Raw genomic sequence first — 17,045 nt, 5'->3', positions numbered from 1 at the left:
ATCTGCCTTCCAGAAGCATAATGTACAAGACTGGAAGGGAACCTCAAAGGCTGTTGTAGGCAACCATAGAACATAAATGTGTTCCTCAGAGCTTGCTTCACTTCATTTTAAATGCTCCTCACCCCCCATGCACTATACAGTGTTGGCCTAAGACTTCATTCCACTAGGAATGACATCCTAGATATCTAGGATTGAGCTTCCAGCCAAAAGTACTTAATACTTGTTTTTCATTTACAGTTTTTTTATCTGACTTTAGAAATGTGTTTTTTACCTAGCAAATCCATTTTAACTTGGTTTAAATAAGAATATGAAACCTTAAGTTCTAATTTTGAGTGATTTCAATTATCTTAGCATGCAAAAAATCACATCTCAATAAGAAAACTGCCTTTTAAAAATAAAATTAAGTTTCTTGCAATTTAAATGTTCTTAATACTAGAAAGAAGATGGGCAATAAGCAAGACTTATTGATTCTCTAATCACAACTGTATAGACATTAAACAGAACCACCCTCTTACACAGTCAACTAAAGTGACAACAGAAATTCAAGTAGGAAAAATGCAGTGCTTCATCTAGAAGCATCTAAGTGTGAAACACTAGCACAACATTACATTTGCTAAGCAAAAGCATTAATAGGATGGTCAACAATTTTCTTTTACGATAAAAAATAGCAAACATTAGTATATGCAATAGAGGTTGCCACTCCTGTCAAACACTTGAAGAGCAAATAGGCAAGTTCTAAATTTATTGCAGAGTCTGTATAATAATAGAAACCAGACTGTATACCCAGTCCCTTTACACACTGAAATTCACGTTAAAAAGTAGAGCCATAATAAGAGTTATTAGTGCTAACTGAGGTCAAGTGTTGCGACATTAAGTTCAGATACAGGTTGACCTCAATTGCGTCGAGTTCAACAAATCCCTGAAAACTAATCCATTGTGACTACAACAGTTTTATCAACTTGTGAGACAAACAGAATACAAGATAACACTCCTCAACACCAGTCATGCAAAAATATTTGTATTCTTAAGCAGCACAGAAGGGCAAATATAAATCGAGCCTGATGCTCACTTTCTAAGTTTTTTTTTTCAGGTGTAAAATGTAAACTGAAGTTTTATCAGCTAAAGATCATATATGCCAAATGCAGGAGGGTAGAATGTAGGTTTATGAAGTTCAAATCAATGTAGAAAATAACCAAAAACTAAGAACAGTTGAGTATTCAGCTATTTTTAAGCCCCTTGACATGGATTTCCTAAGGACAGCTTACGCTTCTCACCTAAGATAAGTCATTACTGATCTGCAGGGACAAACACTGGTTAGAAACTGTTCCCTCTGAAGAAATCAAAATTAAATGAGTACTCAACAGGTAAGAGGCAAGTGAACAGAACAGATTTACAGAGAGCATCACCTCAGCCATATAGTGACAGGATTCCATTTAAGACTAAACATTGCTACAAAGCCCAAAATAAAACCCTACAAGGAATTTTAAAGCAGCATATTACATTTTAGTATGAAAATGAATGCTTGCCTGCCAGTGGAAGACCATTTGATTAATTAAGCTCTAACAGACTTTATAGAACTGACAACCTAAAGGCATATTATTTGTATGACCAACTGAGTGCTCTCAAAGGTGTACTAACTCCTAATCCAGAGAAACAAAAGTTAGAAATGGAAAAGGACTTTATTACCTTCATATTGTGGCTTCACAAGATCCAGCATCTGGCATAAACAGTCTTCAAATGGCAAAGGTTCTATTGCCATGTTATCTAATTTTTGGCACTGTTCTTCATAAAAATACTCCAATTCATACATAGACAAAGCGCCATCCCCATCAAGATCCATGCAGCGAAACCAGTATTCAATGCTGAAATTCAGTAATTAATAGCAAAGAACTGTTTACACAAACTTATTACAGAATTTTAAGAATTTATATTGCCCGTTTTAAAGGTTACGCTACTTACAGATGCAAAACTAGACTTAAGACTACATTTCCCAATGCCATAGGAAGTAATTAAACAACACCTACTGTGGTAAGAGCTTCTGGTATTTGCCATACCATACATTACTGCATTGGAAAACACACTTGCTAGTTGTGGGTGGGGGAGGGAGGAGATGACTAAAAAAATGTGGCTTTACATAAAAACTCAAGGGAGCAAATGAAAAAATTGAATTATGCATCAAAACCCAAGGTCTTTTTTTTTTTTTTTCATATTGAGCAAGCCAGTGACACATCAAGCAACAGGTTTCTTGTCAATATCCTACAGCTAATGCTAGCTGTATAGTTTCCTAAAGTCACTGGCATCATGAAACAATGCAAGTTCCTTTGTCCATGACCCTGTCTCTAAGTAGGCCACATACAGCATACGGAACAGTAACATTTAATTAGCCTCTTAAAAGTCATTGAAATAGACTTTTACGGCAGCAACAGGAGACACTGATAAATAAGAATGATGCAACGAACTGGGACAGTCTTCCACTCATGTTTTTATCCTTTAGCTTCTTCCATCAGAGTTCCAGCTGAGCAACAGTGGTCCCTATTTAAACACTGGAGAACCAAGAAGGTCAGTCTTTTTTTCTGTTAAAACATAAATTCATTCTTACCTAGTTGGTGTCTTCTTGTCCTCTTCAGATATCAAAAACCAGACAAAATCAGCATAGCTAATTTTTCCATCTTTTTGTGCTTTCCTACCCCTTGAAATCCAATGAGAAAAAAGAGATAAAATTTCTTTTAAAACACCTAGCTTTTACTAATCGAAGTTAAAGATTATTTTCCTTGGTGCTATTAAATGTTTATTTATCTCCTAAAAGATGCAGTGCTCCTAAGGTGACTTGCCACAGACTACTGATCATTCAGGATAAGGAGTTTGTGTGCTCTGCTGTTTCTACTGCAATGGGTATTTAAAGAGGAAGGTAGCAGCTGGAAGAAGGTAGCACTCTGTCCAGAAGGACTTACAGCTTTCCTTCCTGGGCAGCAATACTGCTGCTTAATTGTTAACAGAAGAGATATGTCAATTAATTTTAAATATATTATATATATAAACACACATGCTTTTTTTTTTAATTTCTGGTAAACGTGATGAGAACTTTAAGCTGTAGAGAACTTCACTAGCTAAAAGCATTGCAACGGAAATAGGAAGATACAAATAAAATAAAGCCATTCAGGAAGTAAGTGTTTGTGGCAAGAATGTAGTTGTCTGTTTCTACTATTACACTACAGAACACAACACCCAAACACTTTCTGAAGACATATAGTCAATCTTTCTAGGAAAAAGACAGGAAGGCAGCTCTTAGACATATTAAATTTCATTCCTAAAATCCTTTTTTGGTGTTTTATCCTCAAGATATCTAGCAAAATATGAGTCATTTTTGTAAATTTGTTGATGCAAAAAGCATTGATTTTACAAGTAGTACTGAAAAGCCCAATTGCCTTCAAAAATTTTACAGGTTTGAGGGACACAAAAACAATGCCAACATTTCTTCCCTTCCCCATTCCCATCCCTGCTAAACCATACAATATCCAATGGTGAGTGTTCATTTGGGTAAAGAAAGGAGAGTAAAGAGCTAGGACTGAGCCAAAGGTTCCAAGAGCACTCCAGTACTACTCGAGTTTAAACTGTAATACTACATCTTGAAATTCACCGTTCCATTTCAAGGGCAAGGTGTTTTTTCTGGGAATGTCACACTTAATTTAACAAGCAAATATATAAATATTGAACTGGATTTAGTTCAGCATGTAAAATAAATACCTTGTTACTGCTCCTGAGAAGATCCTCTCTATCATCCTATTTGATATTGCTGCGAAAAAAGGTTTAAAATAGTGTCAACTACATACAAGTTATTTTTGCTTTGTACTGTCTATAGTTGAAGAGTTTATTGGAAACATTTCATATATACACATCTGTGAGAAAGATCAAGTGTAGTGCTTATTAATCCCTTTGAGTTCTCTTGGAAAAGATCACTTAATACAAAGTCTTCAAAGCAAAGCTAGAACTAACCAGCTTTGGATTCAGGCTTGATGCAGAAATAGTACCGCAATAAAAGTAGTAAAATTGGCTGATTAATAAGATAGCTTTTACCAGTTCTTTGACAAGTAAATCATGTTTTCAAGTGCCACTGCAGTTTATATGGCCTTGGTTTTGGCAAAGAGACAAAACAGAATTGGCACATTAACACATAACGAGCATACCTAACTGATTCTAACATGGGTCTATTTCTGACATGGTTCTGATCCACGCTTCTAAATTTGAAACCATTTCAGGGATTTTAGAGACATGTCTTAACTGAGCACTACCTCTGTAAAGTATATTCAATTTATCCTGAAGAATCTGTGGATGGTAATCAAAGCAGCACATGATACTGTTCTCACTGAAGAATTACTTCTCATTATTCTAGCTCTGAAATATTTTTTCAGCATTGTAGAAATATTGATAATTAAAGCAGCTGGTTAACCATTTGAACAGTTCATCCGTTTTATGTACTTATCACTACATTATTCTAGTAAGGACACTAGTCCCCGCTCTATATTTATCCCAGAACTACAGGATAGTCAATTTGTTTCAGATAAAGGCACTTCTTACATATTTTTGAAACACTGAAGTTGTTCAACTTTCTCAACAAGACCTACATACTTTAATTTTCCCTACTACATTAAGTGTTTGATCTAGCTTAATTTTAGAGCAGTGACAGTACAAAAGGAAGGGATTTATGAAACCAGATTATCTCACTTTGACATGCAAAAAATAGAGGCTTAAGACCAAAGTTGGGTTATCATATCCATTTTATGTTCTTATTTAGTTTAGTTCTCATTAAGCAGCAGCTGTTAAGTTCTAACCAATATTCCATGGTTTAAAGGATGCAAAACTATATTGCAAGTGGCATGGTATCAGCCCTGCTTCCTTTCTATAGTGTACTAACTCAGTAGAGCAACCTCTCAAATGAAAGCAGCTTTCCTTCCTCAGTTTCCTAAAGTGTAGTCAGACTTCAGTGAACAAGGAAGCAATAAATTAGAATTGTGCTTATTCTTTTTAATGTGGGATAATATTCCATAATCTTTGTGTTCATGCAAGTTTTCCAGTTCTGAAGGGAATACTTTTAAGATGGCAATGAACACAAAGCATCCAAAAAAACCCAACAGATCTTCACAAGCTACAAAAATATTTAAAATAAGTACGAGTATGCAAGACTACAGAATCAGTCATTGCATATTGTGAATGCAGAAAATGTAAAGCTGCTAAATAGTATTAAAACAAGATGTACTGCATCTAAGTCAGCAAAACTTTAAAATAATCAAAGTACCTGAATGTATGTTTGCATTTTTTCTACTCTTTCCATACCTTGTGATAAGAACCATGTTACTTTAATAGTACCAGTAAAATGGATTGTTTCCAAGATAACAGCTCAAAATCACCAAATGGAGCCATTTATAATAGGTCAAGACTTAAATGACTTTTTCAGATCACACCTACACACTTACAGATTTATGTCCTCATCTACTTCTTTGCCAAGATCAGAATTCAGATTCAGAATCTTCGTCAAAGTTGGTATTGCTAGACACAAAGCAGCGTCACAGATGACTTGTCCTGCTTTATTTCACTAGTCAGCAGGGTCAGCTATAGTAACAGATGCATGAAGCCTGGCCTTGGCAGTTAACCACTTCCTCGGCTGAAAGTTTACAGGTCATTTAATACATGTAAACAAAGGTGCTTTATTTGTCATACCATGATCATTATGTCGAGCTAAATCCTTCCGATCAATATAGAGGTCATGGTCTGTATCCAGCTCCCAAAATTTGCAATAGATAACATAAAAATGTTCATACGAGAAGTACTCTGTCAGCTGGTTAATATCAGCTTCCTCTTCCAATAATGCCACATTCTATTACCAGAAGGATAAATAGAACACATTAAAGAATTTGTAACACATTTGCTGAATGATCTGAGCTCTCATAACTAAGTTAATATCTAATGCTATTTCAGTGAAACGATTTTTATCTTCAGAGAGTGCACACCAACACCATGCAGCAAGACAGCAAAGACTGAACACACAAGGTAGAAAACTAATGTGTTCGTAGAAGAATGAGGAGATCAGCCAGATGATCTGCTAATCGCATATGCATTTATACAGCTTTAAATAAAAGATGACATTCAAACATACTCTAGTGTATGAGCATTAATACAATTGAGCCTTCACCAGTTTTTGGAAACTGCTGTTACTCCCTTAAGCATTTAGTTAGTGCAGTTCTTAAACCTGTAGAAACATCTGTCTTGCAAAATTTTAGATAATATGTACCTGCAAAAAGTTGCTTTTCCTGAGCTCATTACAAGTTATTTTCCCAGACCAGGATCTATTTACTGTATAAAATATTCTCTGTATAACCTGCAAGAAACAGAAAATGGAAAGGTGATCTTAGGTATGCTAACTAAATGCCCTCCCAAACATTTGTCAAAGATAAGTCTTAGCTCAGCTGCATTACAGAACTCACATCTGCCCTATTTCTATTCTTCTCATTACTTAGTAGGTTAATGCTTCTCTTATGTCATATTACCAAACCATTTCTAAATCTATATCTAAACTCATCTTGATGAGACTTCAATGCTGCAGAACCCATATCTCGCACAGTAAAGTTGTGGAATACTTGTATGCTATCCAGAATAGTCTATTGGCAATTTCACTACCCCTTAGTCTTCCAGATCTACAGGATATCATCTAATAAACCTATTAATATATCTCATTACTTCAGATTTAAAGGCCTATACTTACTATAAGAATATTTTACTTCATAAATGAAGTTACAGAAATAGAATTGGGACTGTTTAAGCATCAGAGTACACGGGGGTGTTGCTACTTCTGAAGTCTGCAAATACAGCAAATCAACATTTGACAGAAATACTTCCTGCAGGTGCAGAGAGAATATGTTTTTCCCCATTTAATTTTACTCTATTTAAAGTTACTTGAAAAAAACCCAAACTGTTACAGTATTTAAAGAAGTACATAAATGTTTTCTAACTGAAGAAAAAAAAATCTATGCAAGAAAGTTTACTAGTTCTTGTGCCATGACTGATGAACCAGAAAAAAAACATCTGTTCAGCTAAGTATCCGACACTTTTGTTTAGATCAGTTTTACATGTATATTACTTTGGTACACTCATCCATTCAGCATAATTTGCTTCATTTTAGCTTACAAACATAGTATTCACCTCAATTAGTTTGACTTAAGTCAACCAGATACACATTTCAAGTCAGTCATTCACCACTAATAAAAGCAGACAAGAAATCTAAACATATTACAAACTATAACTGCTTAACTGGAGATTGATTACACCTGCTAATTAACAAGACCAAATATTGCTTGAGTAGCATTTCATTTGCAACACAGCAGTTACTAGCTAAAAGAACCACCCCTTTAGGAATCTTTTTCCCCCCAAATAAAACCTCTCCCAAAGTAAAGACTTTATTATTTAAGTTTTTATCATTTCAGACTTTAATTGCAGTAAATCAATAGTTTAAACAAACCAATCATTTCTAAATTACAAGTAGAAGAGTAATTTATTCATAAAGTTTTAAAATCAAGCATAAACTGTAGCATGCAGCAAGCTCTGCAGCTCTTACTTTGAGCAAGAACAGCCGGTTCAATAAATCCAGAAAGGAGAAGAGACTAACCTACTTCTGAAACTTAATTAGCTCAATTCTAATTGTGAGTTTAGGAAAGGCCCATTTTTGGCTTATACTACAAAGCAATTTTTTTCTGAAAAGGTTTTGCCTTAGCTTTGCAGCTTAATCCATCTGCATGTCATTATCTCATCTGTTACACATTTAACTGGTCTAAAAATAAAAAGAAAACTGAATGCTTGCTAAAGACAACTGGGAACAGACAAACTATTTTCTAAAGTGAATTGAAGCAGAGCATAAGCAAATTGTCAGAGAATTGCCTTCTTTACTGTGCTGCACAGTGGTTTGTCAGAAGGGAGAGGAAATGGTGCAATACAGAGATTACAATTTCAATAATTCATAGTTCAGACATATACATAACATACTTGCAGATTAAATGTAGTATCTCACTTGTCTGGGCAAACTTTTTAAATATATTTCAGCTTTATCTTGAACATATGTACCTAGCCTTACCACTAGGCTGACACACCAACCAATCTATACCCTAGCAGACAGAACTGATTGCTTTCATGATTGAACAACACTTACAAGATACCTGCTTCACTAAAAAGATGTGTGTAATGTATGTAATGTTTGTATGCATACTCATATATACACATATTTATATACAAACAGCACAAAAATGGATCATTTAACTTGTAACTGGAAGTTAGCATGAACAGACATTAAATCTTCAACTACAATGCTTACAAAATCCTTCAGATGAAGCTTCATGTACCAAGGTAAAGCTACTTTGAACACAGGTATGAAATCCCTTCATTTTAGAGAAAAATAATCTATAATTATTACTAAGAACTTGCAGGACAGAAATTTAGAAGACTTAACTGAGCAACAGTTATTCCATTCTAAAACAGGACAAGAAAAGGCAGATAGTCCTGCTATTTCTTGATCTGCAGAGTAGTATTCCAAATAATCTTGCAATATTCACAACAATACTAATTTACTTTTGGGATTTTTGATTAAACACAGATTTCTGTTGAAGACCATACTAAATTTTGTTAGTAAAGTACTGCCAGCACTAATATATTTGATATTGCTAGACTCAGGCCTACTTAAATAAGCTTTTCCTCCAAAGAACAGTAACTGGAAACGGCAAGCCCCGTTCTTTCCTACGGTCCTTCAGGACAGGCAGCAAGCTTCCACAATTTCAAGCAGAGCAGGCTTTGATACAACCCAGAATCCATTAAGAAAGAAAACTGCTCACAGGCAGAATATTTCCTTCAGTCATATCTGACAAGAAAGTTCTGGGAGCTCATGCAATCATAACAAGAAGCAAAACCTAATGCAGTCAGACGTATTTGATAGGCTGGCAGTCCTGTAAGAAGGACACGAGGAACCAAAACCAAACGCTTTCAGAAAAAACTTCCACAGTTTTGGTCTGGGTCAAACTACAAGCTGGATAAAAGATGATCAACTTTGCGTGTTTTTTCTTGGAGAATATTCATTAAGCTATTTTTCACATGCACAAAGAAAGTGAACTGAATGTCATTTTGAAGAATTTTAATCTTTTGAGACTTCAGTGGAATTGGCTGTCTAGTCTACAGTTGAGAAAACTTAATGTCACTGATTTTTCCCTTGGGTACAGAAAGAACACTTCAGTCACATAGCCCTAGGAGGAGAGAAATTGAACTTTTCATGTATAAAACCTGCTTAGAAAGAAAAATGCCCAGAGAGCAAAGTGGCAAGCAGCTTCAATATTACAGTTATTTTACTTCATACTGAACATAATCACATTAATATAGACCTTTCATTCAAAATTCCATTTAATTAAACCCAGAGTAAGGTCAAGATTCTAATAAGTACAGTCTATAGCCACAATCAAGTGCCGAAGATAACAGTCTGCTCTTCATTTAATGTTCATTAACTTATCCTACACTATTACAATTCAGTGTTTCTCTTGTTAGTATTAAGTTCGGCAATTTTTTATAAATGTTATGAAAAACTACGATGCTTAAGAAATTGAATCTTTATTCACAAGACTTCTAGTTACATAGAAATTAAGACTGACAGCATACTCAGTTTTTTTCAAGGGACAAAGATACTTATACATATTGACTAATCTTAATAATTTTCATTTTCCTACTTCATTAACAAAAAATACCTTTTCCAAATAAAAATAACTTACTGTGGTAATGTACCGAGAATGAAATTCAGATGCTTCTTTTAAAAATGATAGACCAGGATGACTATTCACCACATCCTACAGAAAAGGAATAACAATATCCCAAATAGTATTAATTAGCGACTATATAAAACAATTAACATAGATCAGCACATCTGCTTCCTTAACCAACAGTACAGATTAACTACCACAATCATTAATAACTTCATTTGTAACGTGTTTCATGTAAATAACACTGCTGGCTTTTTAAAAATAAAATTATCTTTTAAAGCAGCCATATAAACAAAAGCTTTCCTGTATTTCAGATGGGATGAAGATTTTGAACTGATGACCACTGCAGCTTGTAATTCTGTGGATGACTGATTCAGTAAAAGCCAATTTTGGTTTTATTCATTCATTAGTAAAACTGTTGTTTGCTGCTCTTTGAGAAAAACTGTATTAGGTCTTGAATTCATACACCACTTTTCCTTTGCCTGCGAAAAAAGGGACTCCTTGATTTAAATAACTTCAACTGCTTTTCTAAACGGTAAGGATTCTCTGATGCACATGCTATTCCTGCAAGCAATTTTAAATCCATGTATCTTCCTGTAGCTCTTAAAAAAGACCTTGCCTCATATAAAATGATTAACCGTAAAATAAGTCACTCACTAGCATCTCAGTGGACCATACAAAGTGAATTACACTAAATATTATCAATCAACTTTAATGAACACCATGAAAAAGTATGCTTAGCTAAAAAAAATAAACAAACTAAAAACACCAGGGTGTTTTGCCTGCTCAGGGTTTTGCCAGCTCATGATTTTGTTGTGTTTCCAGAACTAGTTTCAGCTGCAATTTACTTGTAAAAAAGGAATGAAGTCTTCTTGCACCAAGTAGTTGCATCCAGGGTTCATTAGAAGATGAACAAACTTTGCAGCATCATCATAGCAGGTCTGAAGTATTCTGAAATGTAAATATTTCCATTTAATACTCTACACAGAAAATTGCTCATGCTACCTTGTACAGGCATCCTAGAGCAAGAGCAACATTTAATTCAAAAGCTAATTACAAATGTCAAAGTACACTCCAAGTGAATTTATCAAAGCAGTGCTGTCTCATACATTTACATTAAAGGAGGTGGCTACTCCATGTTATTGATTACATGAAAGGACATTTGAGTTAGAACTGAAAGGAGAACTAGAAAGAAGAAAAAGTATTTTGTTCACAACTGGCATCTACAAGTTAGGACCATGGTTTTCACTTTTCCCACAAGCAGCCAGTCATTTACCAAACACTTTAAAAATCTATAAACAACATAAATAAAGATTTGTTAACTTTACAGTGATGATTTACTTACATTTTCCCAGTTACAAGTTTGCTGTCAATGGTTGATTATGGGAAAGTGTTTTTATTCCCCTTTACAGATTGGATCTCATTCAGAGCTTAAAATATCACATTTCAATTAAAAATGCAGTACTTCTAAAAAAGTAATCTACTTACTTCCGCCACATTGCAACAAATTTATGAACTGACACATATCCTGTTCGTTCACCTCCAGCACAATAAAACAAAGGACCTTTCCAGTAAAGTGGGCATTCACAAGCCTAGAATTAAAGTATACATCAAGTCAGTTCATTGATTGCTTATCTGAGGGTTACTCCCTCATTTAAAAATCTTTCAAGTGTTAAACTTTACAAGTGTTAAGAAGAAAATATTAAGGCACAATTTTTTTTTGAAAACCTTTTCTGAAACCAACTGCACCTTCCAAAATAATTAATTTTAAGCAACTGCTTTAGGCTGAAATCCAAAGGTGGAAAGCAAAACATAGGGCAACTTGCAGCATTCCTAACAGATGAATGCAGTCGCATGTCTACTCTGTCCACACTCCAAGCTGCTGAATAGAGTCCATGCTAATATGCTCTGCTAAGGGGCTGGATATCTTTAAGCTGCGCTCAAGACAGTACAAACAGTTACACAGCTTTCAAACTGGAGCAAGTTTACATTTGTGTCTCAGAAGATTGCTCAACTCATCTGCATCCTTGTATATACATGCATATCTTCTATCCAATTTTAAGTAGATGGCCAACCTGCCCTGAGCAGCAGTACCTTATCATAGAATCATAAAATGATTTCTTCCCAAAGAAGGGGCATCCACAACTTCCTTGGGCAACCTACCTTGCTTCAGGATACCCAGCAGTTACACCTTTACAACTTCAATGCTCCCATATACCTACAGCGCTGCTTCTGTGTCTGCTCCAGGCTTCTTCAGGCATAACAGCTAAGTACCATTCTCCCACCCAAAGCTGACTATGACTTGGAGTAGTCAGTCTTGCTGGCACCTCTGAGAATCTCATGTGGATCTCAAATAACAGTGTAAATAGTGCAAGATGTATAAAGTCACTGGAGCAGAAGGACAGTTACTTCTCACACAATAGTTTAACCAGTACTTTAAATAAATAAGAAAAAGTGAGTTTGATGAATACTGTCCTCACACTGAAAGGCTTCTCTCTACGCTTCAGGAGGGAGCCTTTCATCACTGAATTCTAGGTCACTGGACCCTTCCATCTTTTTTGCTGAGAGGGAAGGGTCTCTTCCACCTCTCCTCACTTCTACAGGGAAAGGTGCTGTGGAAGGCAGGAATCCCATCGTTCAGCCTAGCAATGAAACACTTCTGGTGAGGCAAACAAGGATTTTCTGAACCCCATATCCTGCTCTTGTGAAAAGTCTTTGTTTCTGTTTCCTAGACCCTGGATTTCAAATGCAAAGTGACAGGAACAGGGATCAGAACCTGAGATTCATTACCAGGACTATGACTTGCACTGATATTTCAAGCATTGATTCAATACAACACAATGGAAGTTAAACTAGCTAACTGTCTGTTACACAAAAGTTAAAAAATATTTGCTGCTTTCTAAGCTCAGTATTTTGTCACTCTGCTGTAACTCTAAATTAGCTCTTTAGTAGCAACTAGAGGGCTATAATCTCAAGCTACCAAACCATTCTGTCTTTCAATGTCTTTACAGCAGAGGTTCATGACGCTGCTGAATGAGAAAAAAACAGTGTGGACACTTGAAAACGAAATGCATATTAACAGTGCTTAAGTCTGTTGGTTAATACAGAATGCAGAACATACAATGTGCCCTTCAGTATTTGGTTGTTTATGCAACTAAACTAAAGATGTAGTTCAAGTTTTGTTTTAATGTTTGTTTCTTTTTGTTAGCAAAATGTAGGCCTATTTCAGACATATTTAACGCAAAGATTTCCACACATAACTGTGCTACCAACAATGGTGAATACGGTGCCTCACTGGTACTACCTTGTAGGAGATGAGAACACATAATGTAAGAAAGCAAAGCACACAGAACTCACGTTTCCTTTCCGTAGCTGTACAGTACCAAAAGCAGACAGTCAGCAAGTTCTCACCTTTGCAACCTTCCCCATGTCTTCTAACGTTGCCCTCTCATTTGGAAACTCAGAGAAAGTTCTCTCAATTTTGGCAATGACAGCATCTATATTCACTTTTTCCTTAGGACATCCTCGAGGAAAATAGAAAGTTGGAATGTTTTGACTAAGTGATGGTGGCAAAGTTTCTTCCTTCTTTGTCTGAACCTAAATAGGTAAATACACATTTGACAGTGAGATGCAATGAAATCACGTATAACAGTCATCCTCAGATGACTTGAATCTCTTGGTATTATATGTTACAATACATCTTCAAAAAGATTCCTGATGATAGGCTGAATAAGCTATTTAAGAATGAGAGCACATTGGAAAAATTAATGACTATTTCCAAAAACTGTCATTTAGAAAGATGTCTAAGGATGTTAATAATTTAATAAAACCAACTTCAGTCTTCAACATATCAAGTTTCAAGATTAATACACTAGACAGCTTCTTGGAGACATCTGAAATAATTCAAGTTATATTATCAGTTTCAAAAGACAGACAGGTCATGAAAGAATTCACTTTTGAAATACTTCTAGTTTTACAGCTTCAAACTTTTGAAATAAGCATAACTTTGTTAAAAGACACCAACCTGTTTAATTTAGTTACAGTGAAGATGGTTTGGTTTTTTTCTTTTCTTTTTTTTTAATCCTAAAAAGTACTTGTCAGGTAGTAAATACTTCCTGCAGAGGGATTTTTTGGGTAAATGATACACAATTATGGCATGAGAGCTTAGAAATCTGTTTCTCAAGATTTTATCATATACTGTACTACTAAAAAAAAAAAAATAGATGACCAGTAACAAGAAAAATTATTTATTTAAATGCTGTTAGCTTCAGCAAACAAGATTTTACCTGGTACTTAGTTTCCAAAAGAAAGTTCAATAAGGTAGAGAAAAAGATAAGCAAAGAAACAACAGTCATGTGGCAACTCAAAGTTAGCAACTGAACATAAACATGAAGTCTTTCACCCTAAGGCCACTGTTCAAATGTAAAAACAATGGTTAACACTATAAGCTGGCTCATCCTAGTGTTAAGTATGTTCAAGATCCTGAATTCCATATCTCATTTCCAACCAGAATCCAGGGAAAAAAATCCCCAACCAATCCCAAACCCAGAAAACCCTCAAAAACCCCTTCAATCCTCATTTCACTCCTTATTATCTTTGTCAAAATGTTTGTAAAGATACCCAGCTTCCCTACCACAATCTAAATCTTTCCTTAAGTCAGTAGGAGAACTAGGTGCTTATGGACAGCAAATTTTAATTTGCAGGGCTCCAACCCAGGAGGTTTCACTGGAATGCTACACATGCTAATTAACCTGAATTAACCTTTCTTTCCCCTCCTCTGCATTTGAGCCAGCATTCCTGTTCACAACTGCAGAACTACCTCAACTGAACTACAAATTTTATTTCATAGAGGAAAAAGTTACCTTGAATCTGTGATATCTAGAGTCAATGTCTCATTTTCTAAGAATCCTGTAAATTACAACTTCTGATACCTCTTCATTAATTTAGCATCCATCTAATCAGACATCAGCTCAGAACAAAAGTGCCACAGGGTATCAAAAATCCCTTCCAACCATAGACTTCCAAACTTTTAGGAAGAATAAAGAAAGAAACATTTCATTCTCTACGTAACATTACTACCAGCACTACAAATAAAGTCTATAATTGGATTAGCACTTTGTTTCATTTCTGAAACCCAGAATCATCACTTTAGTAGAGCCTTAGCAGTTACCCTACACAAAACCAGGCTAAAGACCTATTCCTTGGATGGTACCACACAGTCAGACAGCTAGCACGCTTCTGAGTGCTGACAATCAAACAGTCTCTTACTTAACAAAATCAAACTCCCATATTTGTTCCAAACAGCAACGTTATTTTATTGTCCTTCCCCTTTTCCCCATTTACAAGATCTGCCTGGACAGCCAGTCCCATGCGAGTCACTCATGTTGCCACCGAATTGGCAGGTGTTCCAGTTCCTCAGAGATGCCCGACGAGGGGAGCCTCATCTGAGAAAAGGGTGTCAGTTACAGACTACTAACGTCCCCTCAGTGTTTCAGGTAATGTGAGGTGTCAGTATTTTGAGAAAATCTACTATAGACAGACAAGACACTTTTAAAATCCACAGCTCGGAAAATTTAGAGCCTCTGACTAAAAAAAAATTAAAAAAAGAAATAAAAGGAAAAATAGGGGCAGGGGGAAGATTACATTGGAAAAGGTCCCAAGAGAAGAAGAAAGGCTATCAACAGACCAATTTGGTCATCATAAACCTTTTATTTTTTTCAGAAACTACTAATTTACTTCAGATACCTTAGAGTACACAATAAATTATTTTCATTAATCCAGGTTAACCAGGTTAAAATCTGTTCTTAAATGCACGTGGAGATCTCAGTTCAGGATTTGTAGTAAGTTCTGTCCTAGTATGTGCAACTTTCTTGGGTGTTATTTTTAAAAGTTATTTATTTTTAACCTTTCTCTCTGTTGTAAACATGTTCCAGACTATGATTATGAAGAAGAACTTAAGCAACAGATTCAGAACTGAAGATAGACATATAGGTGATTTTTCCAAGATAAAAATGTTATGTTTAAGCACTTCAGCATGCTTAATGTCAAAATATATAATATTTAATCTGTAAGACAGTGTATTTATTCAACTCTAAAACCAAGTATAGAATATAAACTTCCCACTGCAAGGCAAAATAACTCTCCCTATACTGAAAGATGTCTATGTTGCCTGAACCATGCTGGTTTCTCAAAGTTAGTGAAAGAAGAAACTGTACAAATGCTTTATTTGCATTAGAAAGTGTACGATCGCTTCACAATCATTTCCGATAGATTTATTTGGTGCCTACACGTAGGCATCTAGTGAGAATACCATCTAGGGCACAACCCAAAACGTCCTTGAATACTCCACACGGTATCTAGCAGCCAGCTCGGAGCACAGCTCTCACTTGCATCTGCCACACGCATGTTCTGAGAACACTAATGCTTCTTAAATGCCACCAGCAACTTGCAGTTGGACAACTGAATTGTACTGTTAACGTCAGTCAACACAGGGATAAGAGCCTGTACCAAAGAAAGAAACAGGTTGTCCAAAGCCATCAGCTCCAACTAATGCGCTACAAAGTTAGTATTACATCTTGTCTCTCTCACCTTCCCAGGAAGGGCCAGGGTTTCTCCTCTAAGCCTGAATCTCATCTGACAACTGAAAGGCTCCTTGTTCAACTGAGGCTGCTCGGCTGTATATGCTCTAATGAAGGAATGTATGGTACTAAAAGGGCCCTGAAAGCTTCACTACTTTCTGTAATTGGAGCTAGTTCCTTCTGTAGATGCACACATTGTATAGCTGATGAAGAGAGTCAGTTCTGTTATTTTAGAGCAATTAAAATGCACTAATTTTGTGAGATTAAGCTAATCTAAAATTAATTATAACCTTAACCAGGGAGTTTCTTCATTAACAAGAACTGCTCTAAGTCTGCTAACACCAAAACTTTGAATTGAAAATCTGCAGCAAGAGTCTGTTACTGTTTTTACACAACTATTCCATTCCAGTAGTCAATTTCACATTGAGAAAGTGATCTACATTTTCTTATGGCTTTAAGTTAAAACCTTTAATACTGGTACCAGTAAGCTAAACTGACAAAAGACACTGGTCTGGTAAGTGAAGATTTTCACTGTAACTTGCCAAGAAACAGCACAAAAAAATAACATGCTTGAAGTTAAGGACAACATCTGTATAAGCTTGTAAATAACTCATGCAAGCAGATGTGTGCTGCAGTGTCAGGACTGAAAATTCCTTGTTTGTAATAATGTAAACAAACTTAGGCAAGA

At 35.6% G+C, this 17,045-nt stretch overlaps 1 protein-coding gene across 2 annotated transcripts in view; it reads right to left on the bottom strand.

Moving 5' to 3' along the window:
* Nucleotides 1–17,045, bottom strand: part of PPP2R3B (protein phosphatase 2 regulatory subunit B''beta) — a 50,495-nt gene that overhangs the window by 6,537 nt on the left and 26,913 nt on the right. For both annotated transcript variants that reach the window (XM_010173904.2, XM_029086468.1), the window contains 9 exons: nt 13,191–13,376; nt 11,268–11,371; nt 10,628–10,730; nt 9,792–9,866; nt 6,287–6,373; nt 5,716–5,872; nt 3,745–3,793; nt 2,600–2,689; nt 1,687–1,862 (listed from right to left, as the gene is read on the bottom strand). In XM_010173904.2, coding sequence (XP_010172206.1) covers nt 1,687–1,862; nt 2,600–2,689; nt 3,745–3,793; nt 5,716–5,872; nt 6,287–6,373; nt 9,792–9,866; nt 10,628–10,730; nt 11,268–11,371; nt 13,191–13,376 — 1,027 coding nt within the window. The remainder of the gene's footprint in view (nt 1–1,686; nt 1,863–2,599; nt 2,690–3,744; nt 3,794–5,715; nt 5,873–6,286; nt 6,374–9,791; nt 9,867–10,627; nt 10,731–11,267; nt 11,372–13,190; nt 13,377–17,045) is intronic.

The sequence above is a fragment of the Antrostomus carolinensis genome, unplaced genomic scaffold (assembly GCF_000700745.2).
Source record: "Antrostomus carolinensis isolate BGI_N321 unplaced genomic scaffold, ASM70074v2 scaffold6598, whole genome shotgun sequence".
In the NCBI taxonomy this organism is placed as follows: Eukaryota; Metazoa; Chordata; class Aves; order Caprimulgiformes; family Caprimulgidae; genus Antrostomus; species Antrostomus carolinensis.
This window is presented reverse-complemented; position numbering and strand designations above follow the sequence as displayed.